Genomic DNA, 24,214 nt, shown 5'->3' on the forward strand with positions numbered 1-24,214 from the left:
CTCCCCTTCCCCTCCAAAGGTGTTGACTCCTTGCTGGGCTTTGATTCTATGGGCACTGCCCAAACATGCATGAGCCTATACAGTGAATGTGGAAGGGCTATCCAGCTGTAGGGGGCAATCAGGAGGTCAATCCAGTCTTCACCTGGTGAGTCTGTACCTGTGCATTCCAGCAGAAGTTGCTGGATAGCAGTCAGGATTGTTTTTTTCCTTTCCTAAAGCAAGTCTGCTTCAGGCCAATTGTAGTGTCACTATACTGCCATCCCAGCTGAGCTCAAGTAACTCAGCACAGACTAGGAATCAAACCCGAGACTCTTCTGGTTTTTAATCACTCAACAACGCTCTGGATGGAGAAAATTTAAATTGTCACTGAAGTCATTGCAAAGGCTACCAGTTAAGATAAGATTTTGTTTCTATGCCAATAACTAAATGGTGTTAAAATTTAGGGCATATTTATCCAGTGACCAGATTAGCTTACTCTGGGGATGAAACCTATGACCTTACTGGTCTGCATGGCTGAGCCATTTACTTGATAAACCTATTGCTCCAATGAGGAGTTTGTTCCTGTGTAAAATGCTTGTGTGTGAGTATCAGGCAAAGGCAAGTTCTGGGTTGGCTGTGATATTCCTGCAGCCAAAAAGCCTGTCAACACTTACCGTCCAACCTCACACATGAATAATGGCCATTTAATTGAGGTACTATACAAGTATGTACCTGAGCCAAGAATCAGCTGTATCTAAAAATACAATGTTTTACAGAAGTAAAATTGTTTTATGTCACTTTTCATCTTTTCTGCATTATTTATAGTGACAGTTCAAAGTTACAGACATTCTCTGTTTCCAAGATGACAATTATTCTGAGGGTCCACTGTATAAAATTTCATAAAACTAAATTGACTTGTCAGTGGGTTACTACTGTTAGGAATCTTACAACACCAGGTTATAGTCCAACAATTTTATTTTAAAATCACAAGCTTTCGGAGATTATCCCCTTCGTCAGGTGAATGAGTGAAAGGTTCTCAAATCGCATATCTTATATTAGGCTGGGACACCATCACACCAATCAAAAGGTGTCGTTGGTGTTCGAACAGGCCAGTCACGGAGAACAGTACGTCCCAGTACACTGAATATACATTGTGTCAATTACACAGACAGAGAGAAAGAGACCCAAATGGCAGAGAGAGAGAGAGAGAGAGAGTATTAAAAACAGATAACTTTTTTTTCCCTTTTGCTGGTGGGGTTACGTGTAGCGTGACATGAACCCAAGATCCCGGTTGAGGCCGTCCTCATGAGTGCGGAACTTGGCTATCAACTTCTGCTCGACGATTTTGCGTTGTCGTGTGTCTCGAAGGCCGCCTTGGAGAACGCTTACCCGAAGATCGGTGGCTGAATGTCCTTGACTGCTAAAGTGTTCCCCGACTGGGAGGGAACCCTCCTGTCTGGCGATTGTTGCGCGGTGTCCGTTCATCCGTTGTCGCAGTGTCTGCATGGTCTCGCCAATGTACCATGCTCCGGGGTATCCTTTCCTGCAACGTATGAGGTAGACAACGTTGGCCGAGTCACAGGAGTATGAACCATGTACCTGGTGGGTGGTGTCCTCTCGTGCGATGGTGGTATCCGTGTCGATGATCTGGCATGTCTTGCAGAGGTTGCCGTGGCAGGGTTGTGTGGTGTCATGGACGCTGTTCTCCTGAAAGCTGGTTAATTTGCTGCGAACGATGGTCTGTTTGAGGTTGGGTGGCTGTTTGAAGGCGGGTAGTGGAGGCGTGGGGATGGCCTTAGCGAGGTGTTCGTCGTCATCGATGACATGTTGAAGGCTGCGGAGAACATGGTGTAGTTTCTCCGCTCCGGGGAAGTACTGGACGACGAAGGGTACTCTGTTGGTTGCGTCCCGTGTTTGTCTTCTGAGGAGGTCTATGCGATTCTTCGCTGTGGCCCGTCGGAACTGTCGATCGACAAGTCGAGCGTCATATCCCGTTCTTACGAGGGCGTCTTTCAGCGTCTGTAGGTGTCCATCGCGTTCCTCCTCGTCTGAGCAGATCCTGTGTATTCGTAGGGCCTGTCCATAGGGGATGGCCTCTTTGACGTGGTTGGGGTGGAAGCTGGAAAAGTGGAGCATCGTGAGGTTGTCCGTGGGCTTGCGGTAGAGTGAGGTGCTGAGGTGCCTGTCTTTGATGGAGATTTGTGTGTCCAAGAAAGAAACCGATTCTGAGGAGTAGTCCATGGTGAGTTTGATGGTGGGATGGAACTTGTTGATGTTATCGTGTAGTCTCTTCAGTGATTCTTCGCCGTGGGTCCATAGGAAGAAAATGTCGTCGATGTATCTGGTGTATAGCGTTGGCTGGAGGTCCTGTGCAGTGAAGAAGTCCTGCTTGAACTTGTGCATGAAAATGTTGGCGTATTGGGGTGCAAATCTGGTCCCCATGGCTGTTCCGTGTGTTTGGGTAAAGAACTGGTTATCGAAGGTGAAGACATTGTGATCCAGGATGAAGCGGATGAGTTGTAGGATGGCGTCTGGAGATTGGCTGTTGTTGGTGTTGAGTACTGAGGCTGTTGCAGCGATGCCGTCATCGTAGGGGATACTGGTGTAGAGTGCCGAGACGTCCATCGTGGTGAGAAGTGTTCCTGGTTCAACTGGTCCGTGGGTGCTGAGTTTTTGTAGGAAGTCTGTAGTGTCGCGACAAAAGCTGGGGGTTCCCTGTACGATGGGTTTCAGGATGCCCTCGACGTATCCAGGGAGGTTCTCACACAGGGTTCCGTTGCCTGATACGATAGGACGTCCGGGTGTGTTGGCTTTGTGTATCTTTGGGAGGCAGTAGAAGTCTCCCACGCGGGGAGTACGTGGGATGAGAGCACGTAGGATGCTTTGAAGTTCTGGATCGAAGGTCTTGATCAGTTTGTTGAGCTGGTGGGTGTGTTCTTTGGTCGGATCTGTGGGTAACCGTCTGTAGTGTTCCTGGTTGTCCAGTTGTCGGTATGCTTCTTTGCAATAGTCCGTTCTGTTCTGTATGACGATGGCTCCTCCTTTGTCTGCTGGTTTGATGACGATGTTGCGGTTGGTCTTGAGAGCGTTGATGGCGTTGCGTTGTGCTCGGGTGACATTCTGGACTGTCTTGTGAGTGCGGCTGATGAATCTGGCATTGACGCATCTCCTGACAGCTTGAGCATACATGTCAAGCTTAGGGCAGCGACCCTCCGGAGGAGTCCAGTTTGACACTTTCTTTTTCGGTTGCTGTACCGCGGATCCCTCTGTCTGCTGTTCCGGATCGTTGATTGTCTCATTGGGTTCGCTGCTGAAATCTTGGGATTTGTGGAAGAATTCCCGGAGTGTCATTCTCCTGATGAATTCCTCTGTGTCCGCCGCGAGACCGATGGGGTCAATTTTGGTGGCGGGGCAGAAATTGAGCCCTCGGCTGAGAACTTCGATTTCGTCTGGTTGAAGGGTGTGGTCAGACAAATTGACGATCGACTTCCCTGTGGTTGTAACCGTGGTACCGGGGGAGGCTTGGTTGATGCTGGTGGTGATGCCGGGTTTCTCAAGCTTCCTGCTCTTGGTTTTCATGTAGGCAGTGTAGTTCTGTTGCCTCGTCTGTTTGGCGGTGTGTCGTAGCTGGTCTGCTGTGTCCTGAGTACAGGTTGAGAGTATGGACTCTATCTTGGTTTCGAGGTTGCGGCGTCTGCTGTAGAGTTGGTGTACGAGATGGTTGCAGAGTGTGCGAGTTGCAGAGTGGGACGTACTGTTCTCCGTGACTGGCCTGTTTGAACACCAACAACACCTTTTGATTGGTGTGATGGTGTCCCAGCCTAATATAAGATATGCGATTTGAGAACCTTTCACTCATTCACCTGACGAAGGGAATAATCTCCGAAAGCTTGTGATTTTAAAATAAAATTGTTGGACTATAACCTGGTGTTGTAAGATTCCTTACATTTGTCCACCCCAGACCATCACCGGCATCTCCACATCATTACTACTGTTGATATTGCAGCTGACATTAGGACCTCAAAAGTTATTGATGGCAGATGTGTACCTCAAGAAGCACTGAATTTCATCTGGGGGTTACCATGAATTACCATCCCTTCAAGGTGGATTGGCTGGACTCCAGTCTCCAGGAGACATTATTCCCTGGGAAACCATGGCATAAGGTGAGCACATGACTGGATTTAGTTTTTCAGAAATCTCTAAAGTATGAAACGAACACTCAACCATAGGGAAAATTTACCTGGGTCTACACCTGGATGCATTGAGTCTCCTGGGCACAGCAAATACTGGGAAACCCTGCTGGTTGGAGCGCATGCACGTAAAGGAATCTAATTTACATGTAGGAAAATCAAGTGGGCTCCTTTTACAGCTGTGGTCTCCGACCGACCCGATTTTCTGATAATTTGCTGTAGCCAGGCAATCCAGTGCACCAGAGAGCAGATCCAGGAATATCTCCCCTCATGTACCGATTGTCTGTCTATCTAAACATTTTGCCAGCATCCGTCACAGACTTGAAAATGTCAAAAAAAGAGATAACAAAAGACAGTCATTCCTGGCTGTTTGTTTCTGACCTGCAGCCAGAAGTTTACAGCATCTTCCAGTCTGCAAACTTTTCTCACCAGACAGCCCTTAAGCTGTGTTGACTTTGTGGCCTCAAAGGGTAGATAAAAACACAGCTCCACCTCAGCATCAGAGTAATAATACATTGTGTACTATATGGTATATTATAGCACTCCTGTCATTATAAACCAGTGCGTTAACCGACTTACCATGAGAGAAGCCACAGGACATCTGCCAGTGCATACAATTTCCGATCTTGAGTTTAAAGCTTTACTTAAAAATCAATATTCTTTGTCAAGTGTTCATGTAAATACCCGCCTGGAAATTCTGTGATGGTTCTCCCAATCTCCCACCATAACTATGGCGGTTGGAGAAACTGTGTAACCAGCTATTTATGCCGTTTCTGTCAAAGTTACAGCGGGAATTCAGGAGATCTCCGTGTATCTAATAGAGGTGTGCAAAATTATGAAGGGTTTTGATAGAGTAAGTAAAGAGAAACTGTTTCCACTGGCAGGGAGGTTGGTAATCAGAGGGCACAGATTTAAGGTAATTGGCAAAAGAACCAGAGGGGAGATGACGAGAGTTTTTTTTGCGCAATGAATTGTTATGATCTGGAATGCACTGCCTGAAAGGGTGGTAGAAGCAGATTCAGTAGTAACTTCATAAGGAAATTGGATAAATACTTGAAAAGGAAAAATTCGCAGGGCTATGGGGAAAGAGCAGGGGAGTAGGACTAACTCTTTCAAAGAGCCGTCTCGGGCACGGGGGACCGAATGGCCGCCTTCTGTGCTGTACGAATCTGTCCCACCATGTATTGTACAGAAATCCAGCTTGTGACCATACCTTTTTCTGCTACTAGGCTACCATTGCTTCTTCTTCAATGAGTATTGCCATCAGTGACTATCTGTAGCTGCAGTTCGCAAGATAAATACAAATGAGGGAGGCCATTCAACACATCATAATTTATCCGTCTTGTGAAAAAAAAATTCAGTTCCCCCCTTCACATCACACAATTGGATCTTGAATGACTCTAGGATTTTCATCTCCACTATCACACCCAGAAGACCATTTCAAATATTGATCACGTTTTGAATGAAAAGTTCTTCCTGACATCAATCCTGAATTGACCTTTCACCAGTTTTAGCTCGTGCCCCTTGTACTAGTGTCAAAAGGTAGGTGTAAAAGATCCCCTGGCACTTTTTCAAAAAGAGCAGAAAGTTCTCCCAGTGTCCTGACCAATATTCGTTCCTCAACTAACACCACCAAAGTAAATTAACTGGCCATTCATCCCATTGCTATTTTTGGGATCTTGCTGTGTGCAGATTAGCTGCTGTGATTGTCTATGTAAGAACAGTGACTTCACTTCAAAAAAAAAATTGGCTGTGAAGCACCTGGGACATCCTGAGGATGTGAAAGGTCTGATGTAAATGTCAACCTTTCTTTTAACAACTAGGACTTTGAAGTAGTAGAACACTCCAAAGGGGGAAGAACAGACACTGAGGAGAGGTTACCAAAGGTGTGGTCAAAGAGCTAGATCTTCAGGAGGCTTTTGAAGATGGGAGGAGATATATCAAGATGGAGGGCTTTAGGACTGATGTACATTTGGGGACACTTTATTATGTTAAATGCACCCTGTAAGTGTGCGTTGTTTCCAGATTTACCTTTTCTATATCATTTAATACCTTATTTCCCACTACAAGATCCTCTCTCAATCACCTTCTTTCAAGTTAAAGAGCTCCACTTTCTTCAGTACTTCATTATAACTCAATCCTTTGACAGTTTGTTTTACTCCCGAAATAGCTTAAATATCAGGATATTGTAGAATAAATGGATACTTGGAAGTGATTACAAAGCAAGTTTCTAATTGTCATTTGAACAGAGATTACATTACCTTTGAATTCAATTTCTGGGGTCTGTTATTATTTATAATGTATAAAGGTTTTAATTTTACTTGGGTGCTTTATTCTATTTTGGTTCAGATTCCTCTAACTATTCAGCTTTCTAGAGAAAAAAAACAAATCAGAGGGTCTGGAAATAATTTAAAGAAGACAAACTGAGAACCTGAAAGAAAGAGGAAAAAGAACTTTCATTTTTGAATAAACAAAGCCTCAGGTCAACCAGAATTTAATTGTTTGAGAGAATTGTGCAGATTGGAAAATGCTTGCAAATTTCAGGCTGCAGGTTAGAAAGAGCCAACATCAAGTGATTGGATTTCTTTCTCTTTTTTTAAAGATTGTTTTGCATCTATAACATAATGTAATATCTTGAGTGTGATAAACAAAATGTATGTGTATGTATAATAATATAGATTCTGCTCTCTCAAACAACAATCCACTTATATTTCTCATTGCATTGCATCCATTCAGCTTCCTAACATTGGAGCTCCTACAAATCAGTGTTTAAAGAAAAATATTGATAAACATCAAAAGAAATGGAGGGGAAAAAATTGTAATTGATTTTAAAATTGGTGCTGATGGCAATTTTTCTGTGTAAAGTTGGTTTCATGGTTCATATTGTTGTGCTTTGTGTTTTTTTAACTCAGGTATATGAGAAATTGGGTGCCGCTCTTGCACGTGAGGTTGAGGGTCAGTTGAAGAATCCCGAACAAAGACAGATCATTTTCCAACTTCTGGGGCTTTCTTTTGTACAGGAGCACTTCAGCAACTATCTGGATCATCCCAGCCTACTGGTGAGTACTGGATAGAAATAAATACTACCTTAAGTGTTAATCATCCAAGGAATGTTTCAATTTTATATTTATACTAATCGAACCAGTGGGTTGTTCACAGGATGTTTGAAAGTATGTTGTTTGATAAGGACAGGAAGATTATAATGTTTAGTGAATCTCCAGTGGCATTGCTCACAGTTAATCAAAGGAACAGGACAAGTTGATAAGGCTGCATACGGGATCTTGGGCTTTAGAAATAGAGGCATAGAGTACAAAAGCAAATAAGTTATTCTATACCTTTATAAATCACTGGTTAAGCCTCAGCTGGGAGTATTACGTCCAATTCTGGAATAATACCAGAGATGAGAGACTTCAGTTATGTGGAGAGACTAGAGAAGCTGGGGTTGTACTCCTTGAAGCAAAGAAGGTTAAGGGAGTTTTAATAGAGGTGTTGAAAATTATGAAGAGTTTTGATAGAGTAAATAAGGAGAAACTGTTTCCACTGGCAGGAGGGTTGATAACCAGAAAACACAGATTTTGTACTCTATGCCTCTGTTTATAAAGTCAAGGATACCGCATGCTTTTTTAACAACTTTCTCAACTTGTCTTGTCACCTTCAAAGATTTGTGCACGTACACCCCCAGGTCTCTCTGTTTCTGCACCCCTTTTAAAATTGTACCATTTAGTTTATGTTGCCTCTTTTCATTCTTCCTATCAAAATACATCATTCACACTTCTCTGCATTAAATTGCATCTGCCATGTGTCTGCCCATTTCACTAGTCTGTCTATGCCCTGAAGTCTGTTACTATCTATATGTATATGAGACCCTATAGTATTTCCAAAAGGAAAAAAAAGTTGAAGTGGTGGGCATGGTAAAAGAATAATCCAATGCATAACACTAAATAAGTGTGGTATAAAGAGCCATTAACAAAAGGTGCTTCGGTGATCGCCTCATTTAACAGCTGCTATTAATCAGCTCCCTCACACTGTAGAACTCAGACGCTTTAAAATTATGTTTTTTGAATATTAATGTACAAATGCTTTATGAAATTCCTTTGTTATTTTAATGGCGGTACTAATATAAATAGGTTAGTGACGCCATTAAAATAGCAAAGGAATTTCATGCGAATGCATCAAAGGATCTAATTTTAATGTCTTCTCAAAGCCAGTTCCCTTCCTCTGGTGTCAGTAGCACTCACCGTTTCAATTAAAAGCTCAAAATAAAAATAACTTAAAAATATGTAAGATGTTGAAGTTAATCAGAATTCTTTGTAACTTCTGATTTTCCATAGTTCAGGACTAAAGAAGAAAGAAAGAAAGAAAGACTTGCATATATATAGCACCTTTCACAACCTCAGGACATCCCAAAGCACTTTACAGTCAATGAAGTACTTTTGAAGTGTAGCTACTGTTGTAAGTGGGAAACAAGGCAGCCAACTTGTGCACAGTAAGGTCCCACAAACAGCCATGAGATAATGACCAGATAGTCTTTTTTTTAGTTTTTCTCTGTCTCTCTGTCTTTTTCTGAAACAGCACCCACCCAACATGACTGCCAGCCGCCGTGAGCTTCTGGAGCAGGATACACGAGTCTGGCTACAAGACGTGACGATGAAGGCAGCTGAACAATGTGGCTGTCAGAGAAGGCCAGGTGAGACTGTGGATTCAAACCTCCTACAATAGTCATTTAACTAGTATTACTGTCGTTAATTACATTATTAGGATTACCAGAGTCTCTGCCGATGTAGCTATAGACATGAGGTTCTGCATCACTCTGCATGAAACGGTAGGATGTAGGATCCTCAATATTTCAAAGGTTGAGTTTGCTATGTCAGCTTTGCAGTCTTATGGAAGCATTGAGTGGATGTCAGGCATTTTCCCCCAGGAGAAGAGGAAAAATATGAGTGACTGATCCTGGATCTTTCCCATGCATCTCCTAGTAGCCACTTAGAGTATCACTGAAAGGATAACTGTTTCTATTTTCATTCTCCACATGTGCAGACTTATAGTCTTGTACTTGTTTAGCTGTGTCAGCCTTGGCACTCTTGCCTCTGAGTCAAAAAGTTGTGGGTTGAAGCCACAATCCAGGACCTGAGCACATAATCTTGGCTGATACCCCAGTACAATACTGCGGGAGTGCTGCGCTGTCAGAGGTGTCGTCTTTTGGATGAGTCGTTAAACCGAGGTCTTGTCTGCCCTCTCAGGTGGATGTAAAAGATCCCATGGTGCTATTCTAAGATGAGCACGGGAGTTCTTTTGGTGTCCTGGCCAATATTTATCCTTCAACCAACACCACTAAAACTGTTTAATTGATCATTTATCTCATTGCTGTTTGTGGGATCTTGCTGTGCTCAAATTCCCTACAACAGTGACTACGGTTCAGAAGTAATTCATTAGCTGTGAAGCACTTTGGGATGTACTGAGGGTGTGAAAGATGCTATATATATAAGTTCTTTCTATCTTTCTCTCTTTTTTTTTCTTTCCTTTTTCTTTTCTTTCATTGTTTATTGAGTTAGCTGGGCAGCAGTAGGAGTACTACCTGGGTTGGGGAGGGGATAAAAATGAAATAGGCTCTCAGTACCGGCCAGCAGTAGGAGTACTCCCTGGGTTGGGGAGAGGACAAAAATGAAATAGGTTCCCGCTATTGATCACTATCCAGTAACTACTGCTGGAAACTGCGTGTATTTGGACGTTAGGTGGGAACAAGATCCAGCTCCGCTTTGATGTCCTTCACAGTTAAATAGCCTGCCAACACTCAATGTCTAGACTCATCAGGTAAGGTACCAGAATGAAACCACACCTTCCGGACAAGACAGAAGACATCAGTGAGGAAAATAAAAAGAAAGTATTTGTTGTGGAAAGTATGACTACTTGCCTCAAGTCTTACATAATTATTAATAATTATATAATTATTATTGCTGCTAACCTTTTGATTTCATCAAAAAAAACATTCACTAGCGAACCACTATGGTGATTTGATGATGTACATGTAAGATAAAGATTAGAAAATCAGATGTATTGTGGTTTTAATTGTATGTTGGATATGAGGGGAAAAGTTGATTAAAATACTGGGCTGGGATGTTCACTATAACTATTGGTAGAGAGGTTGTGTTAAAATTCATTCTTCAATTGTCGCCATTATGAACTCCTGCATGGGACTGGTTTTATGAATGCTAGTTTTTATTACCCATTAATGTCAGTTCCTTCGGCCATGTGGATCCCATCATTTCACTAATCTATGTACTAATTTGTAATAAACATACAACATAAATTTAGATACCAAACTGTAAATTTAGATCCAAGACTATAATTGCAAAGCACACTTGGATCTTCAGTGCCTTTTGTTGCTTTTCTCTAAATCTTTTATTAAACTCTCTCTTCAATCATAAAAGAATCCTGGTGAAAGTTAACATATCTTTGCAGCTGGAACACTGACTTTATTTCAGCTGTAGGGATTGAACCACATTGTTTCAAATCAGATACAGTGAGAAGTTAAACATTAGGAAGGTAGGGACAAGAAAGCCTAATAAAAGTTTTTTTTCCCCACATATATGGTAATACAGTTCTGGAATAAGTTACCAGGAAAGGCCATTGAAATGGACAGTGTATAAGCAGTTGGATGTATATTTGGAAAGAGAAGGGAATGAGAGACTGTGGGAGAATCTACACCACATGGACTGCAGCGGTTCAAGAAGGTGGCTCACCACCACCTTCTCAAGGGCAATTAGAGATGGGCAATAAATGCTGGCCTTGCCAACGACGCCCAGATCCCATGAACGAAAAAAAAAACATGGTGAGCAGGTGGATTTAGATCTATTGAAAAGGACCTGATGGCTTTTTGCTGCGCCTAAAACTTCTTCAGTATTGTTTCCTGCTCATAATCTTCACTGTGATAATTAGGAACATGTGTATGATGTGCACACTTAAAATCTGAGGTGATAAATCTTCATTTTTACTGATCTAATTGTTACAAGTGCTAATTAAAAAGGTTTTTTTGTTTCACAGTGCTGTGAAGAATTTGTTTTGTAGTCCTGATTTTGTGAGCTACAGTCCACCATTCACACTCATTTTTCCATTTATTTTTAGACTTTTTAATATCTATAGGTAGGTTCAGAAATCAAATCAGTTCATTATTTTGTCCTTAACTCACAGGTGGTGATTATTCTGGCCTGTCATCCGAGATGATCGACTTCATTGACGACACCAACAATCTGGTTTTTATGGAGATGGAACAGCTGCTGGCAAGACACGAGGCAAAGCAAAATGTAATGTGAATTTCACTTAACGGCATAGCAACACTTTCAAAATATGGGCATGATATAAAGTGCAAATCTACATCTGCCCAGGTGCATTGGTATACCAATGCAATGTGCGGAGGTGAGGGAGTCTGTGATTCGTAACACAGGAACAGAATTGCTCTGGTTGCTACATGCAGTGAAATTGTAAAACACGTTCTTCTTGAATGCATTTATGATGTGGTTTTTTTATAGTGTCCAGAGCAATTCTTTCACCATAGTGAATTCTTAATCAGGCATGAGTGTCAAGTGGAGGGAGAGACTATCAAATGATAGTGACCATTAGCAGTGACTAGTCATACAGTAGTCTTGGCAGTACCTGGGATTAGATCACCTCCTTATCATCTTATACAGGATGGGAATAGAGTGCAATATAGTTGGGGGGAACTTAAGACGAGAGAAAAATAACTTAAAGGAATGCGATTGAAATTTTTAAAAAAGCTTTAAAGAATTTATATTTTGATAAATTTAAGAAAACCTTTGCAGTAATTTGTTTTGCATGTTACAGGATAGCTAATTGTGCAATGTAGTCCCAGTATTAGCCCAAGAAGGTGTTCTTTTCTCTGCTGACTGCAACTGCATTATAATAGATACCTGGGGCTGCCATTCAGCTGCTGTAGCGAGTTAATACTTGACGCCACTTCAGTTCAAATCATGTGATTCAATCACTTCTAATTATCACTTATAAGGTAACACAGGCCAAGTGTGTTTTAAGGGCATATCACATCTCAGATTGAGATGGCATTCATGAACTGTTAAAGCACACTCTCCCAATGGATTAAATGAAGGAAGACAAAGAGAAAGGAACAGCAGTGAAGGAGAGGAGCAAGATCAAAAAATATATGTGAAGAGGAGCATGACAGAGAAACAGAAGTAAAAGAAAAGAGAGGACTTATTCTGTAGACTTACCAATACCAGTACTCTTAGCTAGAGGAGCATGAGGGGTGTATCAGAAGCTTCCCCACCACCAGCGCGTAATTGGAAAATGACTCTTATTGTGTACTTTAAATATAAGGATGCAATTCTCCTGTGACATGTAGTGAAATAAAACCTGATATCATTCAGTTCACGTCAGATGGATGAATATCTATCAGCTGCCAGCAAAAAAAGTGAACTTGCCAAAAATGGAATAAAACTACCCCACAAACACTATCGTCAATACTATATAGAATAATACTGGCCCGAGTGTGTTGAGATAAGGTTCATAAATTATTGAAGCTTTGTTCTCATCCTCTATGAAGGCTAATGATCCTGATCGGGTGCTTCTGGTGAGGAGTAGCAGCCAGGAAATAGGGAGTACGCCAGGAAATTGTGGGCCCGCAGATCTCGATATTGCATTCTTTTTAAATTAATAGATGGAAAATCGAGAGCTGCAACCACAATTTCCTAACCACCATTTCCAGTGAGTGTTGTTCTTTGCATGGAACACCTAATTGGGACAACAGCCCTATGGTTTCATCTCAACCCCTCAATGCCGTTACTCACTTACATTATACCCTAGCCTTTGTGTAACCCTCTATATTTTCAGTTCTGTATAAAAGTATAGCATCCAGTTTACAAGTAGAATGAGGTTTTGCTTTCAGAGCTCAATCCCAATTGCTTGATGCGTAAATGCACCATCCGGTGTGGTACTGAGCCAACGAGCCCCATGCTAGATCCAGGAGGAAAGAAAAATCTGCCAGGGTTCCCACTCCTGACCGCTATCCAGTGAAATATGCATGTGTGTGGACATCCGATTAGGAAAGGACCAGGCTCAGCCGTGATGCCTCCAGGGGAAAACAGCCTGCCACTACTCACTGGGATATAAATTCGTAGAGTGGTAACGCAAAACGGGCTTCCTATTCACTCTCGTCTGTTTTGCAATACCGCCCACAGCGAACTTATAGCCCACTGTTCTCTGTTCACGTGCAACAAATGGCCATTTGGGTGTGAAACTATATCCAACCATATGTCAACGTCTTCAGGGGAGTGGAGAAAAAGTGGAAGGGGAGAATTTTTTTTTGCTTTCAACCAGCTCCATAGAATTGTGGTTTTCCGCTCTTTGGGGGAAATTCCCTGCAAGTATTGATGTGCTTATGGGGACCTGCTGCGAATATTGACACACTTAGGAAAGACGGTGCTAGCTACCCAAAGGAAAATAGTGCTATCGTTGCAGAAAACATTTTTTTATTAGTATACGGCTACAGAAAATAGTGTGTTATTCTGTCAACGAATACAGAAAAAAATATAGAATACAGAATTCCGGGCACACACTATGCCTAGTCTCACGTGGTCATAAATTTGGTGACCTCGTGGAACTTTTGGGACCTGCAGACCCCAAAAACCCAAGGTTTGGAATAACTCCATCTGTAGCCTCTACATTCCAAAACCACCAGCAACAATCACACCACTGTATCATGACGTAATGTTTTTTAATAAAGTACCTGAAAGAAGTATACTATTACAGCCACATTATGTGAACAGCATGGCCCCGATATCCCCTTATGTGTATCAGAGCACAGTCCATTGTTGTATGAGATATACAGACATCCCATTTGTGGACAATGAGCCCATTCTTCCCAGAACTCAGCAGTTAAGCAATTAGTTTTTGCAGCATATTTTTCCAATAAAAAAGGGAACTTTAATGATTTGGGTGAAAGCCCACCTCATTAAAGTGTAACATTAATAAACATTCCTGCAGCACACAAAAAAATTACTGTGATGGTAGAAAGGTGCTGAAAAACAATTCTGTCGAGTTTAATTAATTTTGGTTTAAAAATTAGATCTATTCTGACATATGTCACCCAGAAAAAGAACCTAAGTCCGTATATTATTTGGAGTTGTAATCTTTCCCGTAAATTTCAGTCTAACATTTCCTTGAGTTTGAGGGCTCTGAGTGAGCATTTTACTCGCAGGTAAATTTTACGATGTATTGGTTGATATTTCTAACTTTCCATTCCAAATTAAGAAATGTATTTGTTTGAGCAACATTTATTTAGTGTTCATTAAAAATTTTAATGGGATGGTGGGGGTTGGGGGGTGGGGGGTGATGGGTCGGTTAAAGTCACACTCTGCTTAGTTCCTGACCTGTATTGCTTCGAGCAGGGAGATGCTGTACAGAGACTGCAGCGCCTTCCAGCAGGGAGGGTGGAAACAGTGGAGGGGAGAATCATGCTGGGCAGTTCTTGATGCTGCCTTATGCCCAGCCATATGGTCTTTAGCATTAGCAGCAGTCTGTGAGCAATCTGTGTGTTCACTCTTTTGACTGCAGAGGCATCAGGCCAAAATGATGAATGGAGGGAATAACATTACAATAAAAGGGGAAAACTTACTCCCAAAAATACCCCCATTTAAAAAAAGATAGTTAAAAAATAAATCTGCCTTTTCAGTTGCTTGGAAGTTGATGAGGAATGCTGGCAAATATATATATATATATAGTATAGGCTTCAATAGAAAAGAACAACAAACCAGTTCAAAATTCTACACAGAGGTGGGAAGGTTTTGCATTGCATTGAATTTTATCTTTTAGCTTGATGGTACAATGGTTTACAATTGTCACAGTTTTCACAGCTCCTATTTATTTATTCTCACAGGATCCTGACACTGATTTGGCACAAAGCTCAATCACATGGCAGTCCTCATGGGCAATGGTGGCCCGGAGACGCCCAAAATCAGTGGAGAGTAAAGACCTGCACCTGACAATGCGGCGAGGATCTGCATTTCAGTTAAAATTAAACGGTATTAAACAAACTATAGCAGCAGCCTATAGCTGTAACTCTTGGTTTAATCATAAATGATGGGTGCCTGAAAATGTTGTTCCCCCAACCAATCTGGAAAGGAAGCGACTTGTTCTCCAAGCTCTTTTGATGCTCCCATGAGATTGGACTTCCAGGAGGTGCAAGAGAGTAGATCAGATTAAAACTCTTCAGTGTTTGCTTTTGTCTCGTCCACGTGGGTAAGAACTTCTGGTTCGGATTGTTTCATCCCCATTCAGTGAGTCCAGCGCACAAGCTCACACTCCACCGTTCCATCACACAAAGTACTAGTACACAAGCCTTTGTCTGGCTGCCTATCCTTGGCCCTGTCTTAATAGGGTACAGTAACCTAGTGGCTATGGTCCTGGACTAGCAACCCAAAGGTCGAGAGTTCAAATTCCACCATGGCATGTTGTGAAATTGAATTCAATAAATCTGCTCATTATTGGCCTAGCACCAGAAAGTAATCACAAAAGTTGCCAGATTGTCGTAAAAACCCAACTGGTTCACTAATTTCCTATCTATTTTCTGCCCATTGATTATCAATGGGTGGAATCCAGTCCATGTCTTGGTAGCAAAATGGCATGCTGTATTGATGCTTTAATTCACTGCACCTTGGGGTGCTGTTTCTGCAGAAGCAGCTCACTTATGCACCTTCTAGACTTTTAGCATCTGGTTTGAATGTCACTGACAGAAGCCTGGGAGCAAATATTATTCTTCCTTTCTTGATTGATGATGTATTTGGGTGACAGGATATAAAGAGCAGGAGAAAAAAATGACATAAATCAAGGATTCCCCCACAGAATGATACACACATTTCAAATGTTAAAGTATACAGAAGTCATGCATCATGAAAATATAAGAATTTTTTAGGAACAGGAAAAGCTATTTGGCCCAACAAGCCTGTCCCTTTTTACATGATCTCCAACGCACCTAGCCACCTTCTCATCATAACCTTCAATCCATTCCCTCTCCAGTGGTAACTAATTCCATAGCACATTAGAACCCAAGTGTATGATCATCAATATTTAAACTACAGTGTGCATTACAAACTGATTTTGTTTCTCACCTGCTCAAATGTATACCTTATTTTAAGCGTATAATTTTACATTGTGGTGAAGTTATACCCTGTGAGGGATTGTTTTTCTTAGGTATAATAACTTAAATAGTTTTACAGATGGGGACAGCCTGGAGCCCAAGCTGAATCCTCCGCCGCTGAGCTGCATGCAGAGTGAGACACTCGGAGACTCTGTCTGTGCTATCCTCAGATCAGATCGCGAACGGATGCCTGCAATTTGTGAACGGCTCAGGGGGAAGTTACTTCCAACGACACTCAGATGCTTCATCTGGTTGGATAAGCTGCTGAAAATGGATAAACAGAACCGGACCACTGCCTCAGTAGAGTAAGAAGCATTTACTTGTCAACCCATCTTAACATTTTAAGTTGATTATTCAATATTTAGGTTATATAGCTCAGGAATTACAGAACATGACCAACTTTAACTTAACAGGTTCATACTACATTAATTTGCCAGCTGTTTTAAGAGGTGTTGACACTTTTATTTTAAACAAGTTAGCACCTCCATTAAAATAGCAAATGCATTAAACATTCATACACTGATATTGCCTAGAGTCATTTCTGGGCTTATTTCTTTTGAGTCACTGGTTAGAAAACTCTTTGCAAAGCATTAGTTCTTTATCATTACCTATTTGCAAAACTTTTTTAGAGCTTTTACTTAAAGGGGCAGGAAGTCCAGTCAGATCCTTTAACCTGATTGGGGATCCAGGATTAGAGGACATGCATACAAATCAACCAACCAAGGCCAGAGATTAGAAGAAACTCACTCCAATACTCAGACATGCGCACAACATAGTACATATATGGAATATAGTCCGACCAAAAGTAGATTATGTAATATTAGCCAACTGGTTATGTATGAGATTGATGGTCACAGTGATAAGTATAGATACAGATTGTCAAATACTTTATGTAAAATATTATATTGTATCATATTATAGGTACTTTTAGGACCGATATCAAGAAGTACCTCTTCACACAAAGAGTGATCAACATATAGCATAGATAAATTAGTGGAGGCAAAAACACTCAAATCATTTAAGAAACAGTTGGATTCTGCAATGGGGGAAACTTTAGATTCGTGGATGAATCAAGATGGGCCAAATGGCTGCCCCATCTGTAATTATATTGTGACGATACATAGCCGAGGGGACTGATAAAAAGAATAAGGGGCAGAGGATCAGGGGGCTGAATAGCTTTTTGCATTTTGTAGTTTCTCATGTTTTTATGTTCATTTTGCTGATTGATGGCTGTAATTTTAAATGTTTCTTCTTCTCTCCGAAGTGTTGAAAAGACTATCAGGGAGCGGTTTGGGCGGGTAATTGAACGCAGAATGGCCGAACTCAAACTGAGAAGTGCAACACGGTCACCTGTTTCAGGACTGGTGGAAAATGCTGTAGTTCAGGTGAGGTTTGTACATTTTCTTTTTAATTCTTAAGTGTTTTGTGTTTTGATTTCCTTTAACAGACTGGGATGAAAGTCTCCTCTCTATATCAGATATAAGGAACCTAAATGAATAGAGTTGGATCAGTCTCAATGCAGTTCCTTGTTGGGCACTAATCAGCAGCCTCACGCTTTTTTAAAAAATACATTACTGATACCTGTTGAATTCATGGACCTTAAAATATTCATATTCCTGACATTAATTAGGATTTGGTCATACATTCTAATAAATAGAAACTGTCTTAAACACAAGCCTCTGAAAAACAATCTTAACTGCGAGCTTATCCTCAGTGGATCATGGCAACCGTTTCCATCCCAGCAGAAATTTGAGAAGACACCCTGCATGCAGCCATTTGCCACAAATGAGCAGATGATTTTGGAGGCCAGCAAAACACTCAACGTACTATACGTTTATGATGGAACATATGAACCATACCTGATCTACTGGCTCTTTCCTCTCCAGATTGCTTTCAAACAGTCATCGGCTAAGGGTGAGTAACTGAAAAGTTGTAAGATGCTAGGAAGACATTTAAAATTAGATTAGATTAGCAAAGCTCCACAATGGTTCAGTTGATAAATACAATGTGTAACTTAGTCAAACAGAACAGATGACCCCAGGTTGGACTCCTGCTTTTCACTGATCTCAGCTCGTGTGGCAGTAAGCACACTGCCATTGGCCTCAGCATTCTTGGGCTAGGGAGTGGAAAATCAGCCAACGTTACTGTTACTGGTTGATATCCAGTGACTTCTGCTGGAAAGTACCCATGTACAGACTTTGCGCGATGTCAGAATTGGGCTCAGTTGTGATGCCTCCCATTCATGAATAGACTGCCAACATTCACTGTCTAGGCTAACTCAGGAAGGAAGGCTACTTGTACGAAGCATTGGAGGGCAACAGGTGGAAGGAGTCAGTGGCTTCAGGAGGAGGAGGCAGAAAGAACTGTTGAAAATATTAGCAAAAAATTAAGCTGTAAAATATTTTAAATCTTTTTCAAATTGTACACAGCCTTGATCTCAACACAGGAGGAGGAAGAATATGTCGGAAGAAGTTTTTGCAGCTTAGGAGGAATAAGGGAGGAATGTTCACAGAAGCATTTACCATGACCAGTATCAATAAGCTAGAGAAAAAGAAGAAAAGGTGCGAAAGAGAGAGAGGTTGGAAGCTAGAGGCGAGAAGGATTAATTGGCAGCAGATGGCGTGTTTTTTTTCTATCTCTAGACCAGGAATGTGAAAGAGGTACTTCAAGAGTCTCTTCCGAGATGGGAACAATATTCAGGATTTGGGCTTTGTAGAAAGTTAAGAGTTGCTCAGGATAAAAGAAATGTTTGGCATGAAAGAGGAAACTACTTTTTGGAGGCAGCTTTAGCAATGGAGGAAATTATGGAAATTCCATTTGCGGTCAGAGGAGATAGGAAGGTCATGCACGTTGATTTGCTTGTTAGGTAAAGGTATCAAGGATATGGAGCAAAGGCAGGTAAATGGAATTGAGGTATAGATCATCTATGATCTAATTGAATTGCAGAACAGGTTCGAGGGCTGAATGACTTATTCCTGTTCCTATATTCTTGAAGAAAGACTGAGGGTGGAGCCATCAAAGGTAAGAGGTAGTAGGTATTGCTAGACATGAGACATATGAAGAAATGTCTTGGAAAAATTGAAAGAAACAAGATTTTCACTGTCCCACTGAAGGGTATGGAGGAGATCAAGATGTAGCAATTCACCCATTGCACTGAGAGAGGTGGAAGGTTGTAAGCACAGTAAGTGTGCAGTTGAAGGAAGGTAATGAATGTGGAGTGAAATCATCAGCAAAAGAATAGATAGGATTGAATGATGACTGTGGGAGCTCATTGATATGAAGCAGGAACAGAAATAGGAGAAGAAAGAACAGAGCCACAGTGAACTGAATTAATAGAAACAAAGTCAGATGATGAGCCATCAACTACAGCACAGATAAAGTGACCTGAGAGGAAATAAAATAGCCATGAACATAGCTTTGGTGGGAGGCTGTATGATAGTAACTTGTTTAGTTGTGCACATTGCCAGAACTGCCAAAGGTTTTAAAGATAACCAAGGCAATGATGGATGACTTACCAAAGTTTTCAAGTGTGATAGAAAGGAGTTCTCTCATAAGCAATTCCATATATTTTTCTCATTTACTTACAATGATTGGCTGGTCACTTTAAACTTTTTATGTCAGAATCCCTGTACTGTTTGTAGGCCTTTGCTGTCTTGTTCTGTACATGATGTGGAGATGCCGGTGATGGACTGGGGTTGACAATTGTAAACAATTTTACAACACCAAGTTATAGTCCAACAAATTTATTTTAAATTCCACAAGCTTTCGGAGGCTTCCTCCTTCCACACCGTTCACCTGACAGGGACAGTGTCCATAATGCAGGAAATCAAATGGTTGAAAAAAGTAGGAAAGAAGCAGATACATCGAGAAATAGTGATTAGTTGCTACCAATCATTGGTATTAAAAGCTTACAGAATGTAGGGGAAAAGGAAGACTGAGGGAGGTAAACAGTTTCATGCTTTTGTTTTGAAGTCCTAAGAAAGAATGTGTTGGAATAGAAGACAGTGATTTTCAACACAACGAGGATACAGGGAGAAGAAAGAGCATGTAGCCCAGGAGGAACAATAGAAGCAAATTTAGAGAAGCAATGAGCCATTAGAATCAACATAGAGACAAAAAAGGTTGTTATGCAGGAAGAGGTTGGAGGCTAGGTGTGAGGTTGATTCCTTTGAAATCTATGTGTGATGAACTCTCATGTTATATTCTATATACCTCTCCTTTGCAACAGCTGAACATCCATATGAGCTGGCAATGTACCTACATCTGCTCATTCACAACCTGTTCCCATCCTGGCCAGAAGTTTTTGGAATGGCAGAGCAAGTCATGAATCGCCTGGAAAAAGAAGATCCAGAATTCTTCGCCCACCTTCATTCTTGTTTCACTAACAACGTCTTGATTGAGCCCAAGGTGAGAGGTCGTTGAAGTTAAAGACTTTGGAGACAAATGCTTGTTTGCCAAAAAATAGAATTGAAATATATTAACTTTTCTACCATGTAAAAACAAAGCATCGCTATTGTTAAAATTGCTAATGCAACTGCTGTTTAGTTTCTATTAATCTAATGAATCTATAACATCAAAATGTGTGTGTTACATTCCAAAATATTTTTAATTATTCTTGCACTTAAATGAGAAAAAGGCATCACGTCGACATGTAAAAGTAAATTTTGTGAGGCTCTGCTCCCAGGGAATGAAGCCACGCTCAAACTGAGTGTGGATTAGAGAATTGGAAGTCAGCATGCCCGATTTGTGAAACTTCAAAATTTTCTGACAATTAATCAGGAGTGTCTTCAGAAGGATATACTGACATCTGTGTTTGATTCCAACTATACCAGGAGCATAGCCTCGCAAAATTTACCTTCTGCTGTTAAAAAAGTTACGTGATACACATAACTGTAGTTACATTTTTAATATTTTTACTCTCTAATGTTTTCCCCTTCTTTTCTAAAGGTGCTGACATGTGATGCGTTATGATTCAAGGGCACCAGTTACCCTCTGATAAATTCTCCCAAATAGTTGCTCTTCGTGTGCAAACCTAGACAGTAATGCTGGCTGACTATTTAACTGTGAAGAGCATCACAGCTGAGGCTAATCCTGTCCTTACCCAATGTCCACACATACCCTTTCCAGCAAGGGTTACTGGATAGCAATCAGGAGCAAGAACCTTGGCTGATTTATTTCCTCCCTTGCCCAGAGTACTGAGGCCAATTACGGTGTCGCTACCTCCGTTCTGACTGAGATCAGTCAATTCATTAGAAACCACAAATTAGCTATGGGTCATTATGTTTTGGTTTCACGCCAGCTTTACCAACTGAACCTTCAGGAGAGATGGATAGCAGTTCATTTATTAATACATTGGCCAAGTGTTCAGGTCATAACAGCCTATCACAGTAATGCTTTCTGCCTTCTGATTAAAAGTTTGTTCAGTAAATTAATACAAAAGAGCAATGTGAGGGGCTTTGACAGTATGAACGATGGTTCACATATACAGAGATTCACACAGCCACAGATATGGCCATGGATAACATTTATCGGTTAGAAGTTGTTCATATTGAATTTGCCTTTTTTTAAAAAAGTCTGCTAAGTACCTGAGTTAGTGGGGTTGTTTTTCATTTTGTTGTTTGCATGTGACGAAAAGTAAATCATGTCCAAGGACTGGAGCTCGATTTTATTGACTGATCTGCTGTGAAGAAATGGACTTCAACCATTCAAATATGTGACAGCTGGTTCAGTTGATAAAATCCTCACCTCCGAGTTAGAAGGCTACGAATTCAAGTCCTGCTCCAGGACTTGAGCACATAATCCAGGCTGAGAATTCAGTGTAGTCATGTCATTTAGTGGCCTACATCAGATCTAAAAATGTTAGCTTATATTCTAGAATTTTATTTTTTTAATAACATAATTCTTTTCTTCTTTATGTCCTATTGCCACGTATCATGTTCTGGGTCAGAAGGTGATTTTGCAACTTGCTGTCAGATGCTTGGCAATACCGTGCTACTACAGCCAATGGGAGCTGTGCAAAAGTCGTCAACTTTGAACCTGCGGGAAGCAGCTAACCTCCAATCAGAGCCTTCCTTACCGACCTCGCTTACAACATGAAGTTGCCTTTTAGGGAACAATGTGCAAGTCTGAGCCCTCCCATTCCATGCTATCCTAGCTTGAGTTGATGTTTCTTTTCTTCTTCTCTTTTTGTATTCAGGAATTCCTGCTGAAGCAGATTGCCCGGGAGAAGGCACATGCTCAGAAATTGCACGATACTAGGGCTAGCTCTGAAGAGTTGCGTCACATCAGCAAAGAATTGTTGACAAATCCAATTATTGTCCTCAGGAAATGGATGGGAGAGGTAAGGACAATGGAGGGAATTGCACAATATTTGGGATATCCTGAGGTCATGAAAGACACGATATAAATGGAATTTTTTTTTCTATTCTGCCCTCCTCCCCGAAGGCATTGCCTCACATGTATTTTGATGAGTACTGGTCACTCTTCAATTCCTCACCCAAGTGGCTGCTTTTCACTTGTAAGACTAAACAGTGAGATCAATGAGCTATTCAACCGCAAGAGGATCATTACCAGTCTGCTCTCTCTCAACATCCACACGTAAACCCATTCCAGCTCTCAGGAAAGCATTCAGGAACGGAATCCTGACATTTTAATTCTCTCTTCCTAGCCCAGGAGCATCAAGGCTGATTGCAGTGCTGACGTAGGTAGCATAGTGGTTATGTTACTGGGCTAGTAATCCAGAGGCCTGGACTAAAATCCAGAGTCATGAGTTCAAATCCCGCCACGGCAGCTGGCGAATTTAAATTCAATTAATTAATTAAATTCAATTAATTAAATAAAAATCTGGAATTAAAATACTAGTATCAGTGATGATGGCCATGAAACTACCGGATTGTCGTAAAAACCCATCTGGTTCACTAATGTCCTTCAGGGAAGGAAACCTGCCGTCCTTACCTGGTCTGGCCTATGTGTGACTCCAGACCCACAGCAATGTGGTTGATTCTTAATTGCCCTCTGAAATGGCCTAGCAAGCCACTCAGTTGTAAAATCTCGCTACGAAAAGTCATAATAAGAATAAAACCGGACGGACCACCCGGCATCGGACCACTAGGCACCGGACACGACAACGGCAAAACACCAAGCCCAGTCGACCCTGCAAGGTCCTCCTTACTAACATCTGGGGACTTGTGCCAAAATTGGGAGAGCTGTCCCACAGACTAGTCCAGCAACAGCCTGACATAGCCATACTTACAGAATCATATCTTTCAGCCAACGTCCCAGACTCTTCCATCACCATCCCTGGGTATGTCCTGTCCCACCGGCAGGACAGACCCACCAGAGGTGGCGGTACAGTGATATACAGTCAGGAGGGAGTGGCCGTGGGAGTCCTCAACATTGACTCTGGACCCCATGAAATCTCATGGCATCAGGTCAAACATGGGCAAGGAAACCTCCTGCTGATTACCACCTACCGTCCTCCCTCAGCTGATGAATCAGTCCTCCTCCATGTTGAGGAAGCACTGAGGATAGCAAGGGCACAGAATGTACTCTGGGTGGGGGACTTCAATGTCCATCACCAAGAGTGGCTTGGTAGCACCACTACTGACCGAGCTGGCCGAGTCCTGAAGGACATAGCTGCTAGACTGGGCCTGCGGCAGGTGGTGAGCGAACCAACACGAGGGAAAAACTTACTTGACCTCGTCCTCACCAATCTACCTGTCGCAAATGCATCTGTCCATGACAGTATTGGTAGGAGTGACCACCGCACAGTCCTCGTGGAGATGAAGTCCCGTCTTCGCACTGAGGACACCATCCAACGTGTTGTGTGGCACTACCACCGTGCTAAATGGGATAGATTCAGAACGGATCTAGCAGCTCAAAA

The 24,214-nt window shown here is 41.6% G+C and overlaps 1 protein-coding gene across 1 annotated transcript in view; it reads left to right on the top strand.

The window, feature by feature from the left end:
- The first annotated feature begins 3,988 nt into the window (after window positions 1-3,988).
- LOC137299233 (uncharacterized) overlaps window positions 3,989-24,214 on the top strand; it is an 81,789-nt gene continuing 61,563 nt past the window's right edge. The window contains exons 1-10 of the mRNA XM_067967895.1: window positions 3,989-4,142; window positions 7,082-7,228; window positions 8,742-8,856; window positions 11,358-11,470; window positions 15,073-15,217; window positions 16,412-16,637; window positions 17,597-17,717; window positions 18,078-18,246; window positions 20,561-20,739; window positions 22,529-22,672. Coding sequence (XP_067823996.1) covers window positions 4,020-4,142; window positions 7,082-7,228; window positions 8,742-8,856; window positions 11,358-11,470; window positions 15,073-15,217; window positions 16,412-16,637; window positions 17,597-17,717; window positions 18,078-18,246; window positions 20,561-20,739; window positions 22,529-22,672 — 1,482 coding nt within the window. The 5' untranslated portion in view covers window positions 3,989-4,019. The remainder of the gene's footprint in view (window positions 4,143-7,081; window positions 7,229-8,741; window positions 8,857-11,357; window positions 11,471-15,072; window positions 15,218-16,411; window positions 16,638-17,596; window positions 17,718-18,077; window positions 18,247-20,560; window positions 20,740-22,528; window positions 22,673-24,214) is intronic.

The sequence above is a fragment of the Heptranchias perlo genome, chromosome 28 (genome assembly GCF_035084215.1).
Source record: "Heptranchias perlo isolate sHepPer1 chromosome 28, sHepPer1.hap1, whole genome shotgun sequence".
Lineage (NCBI taxonomy): Eukaryota > Metazoa > Chordata > Chondrichthyes > Hexanchiformes > Hexanchidae > Heptranchias > Heptranchias perlo.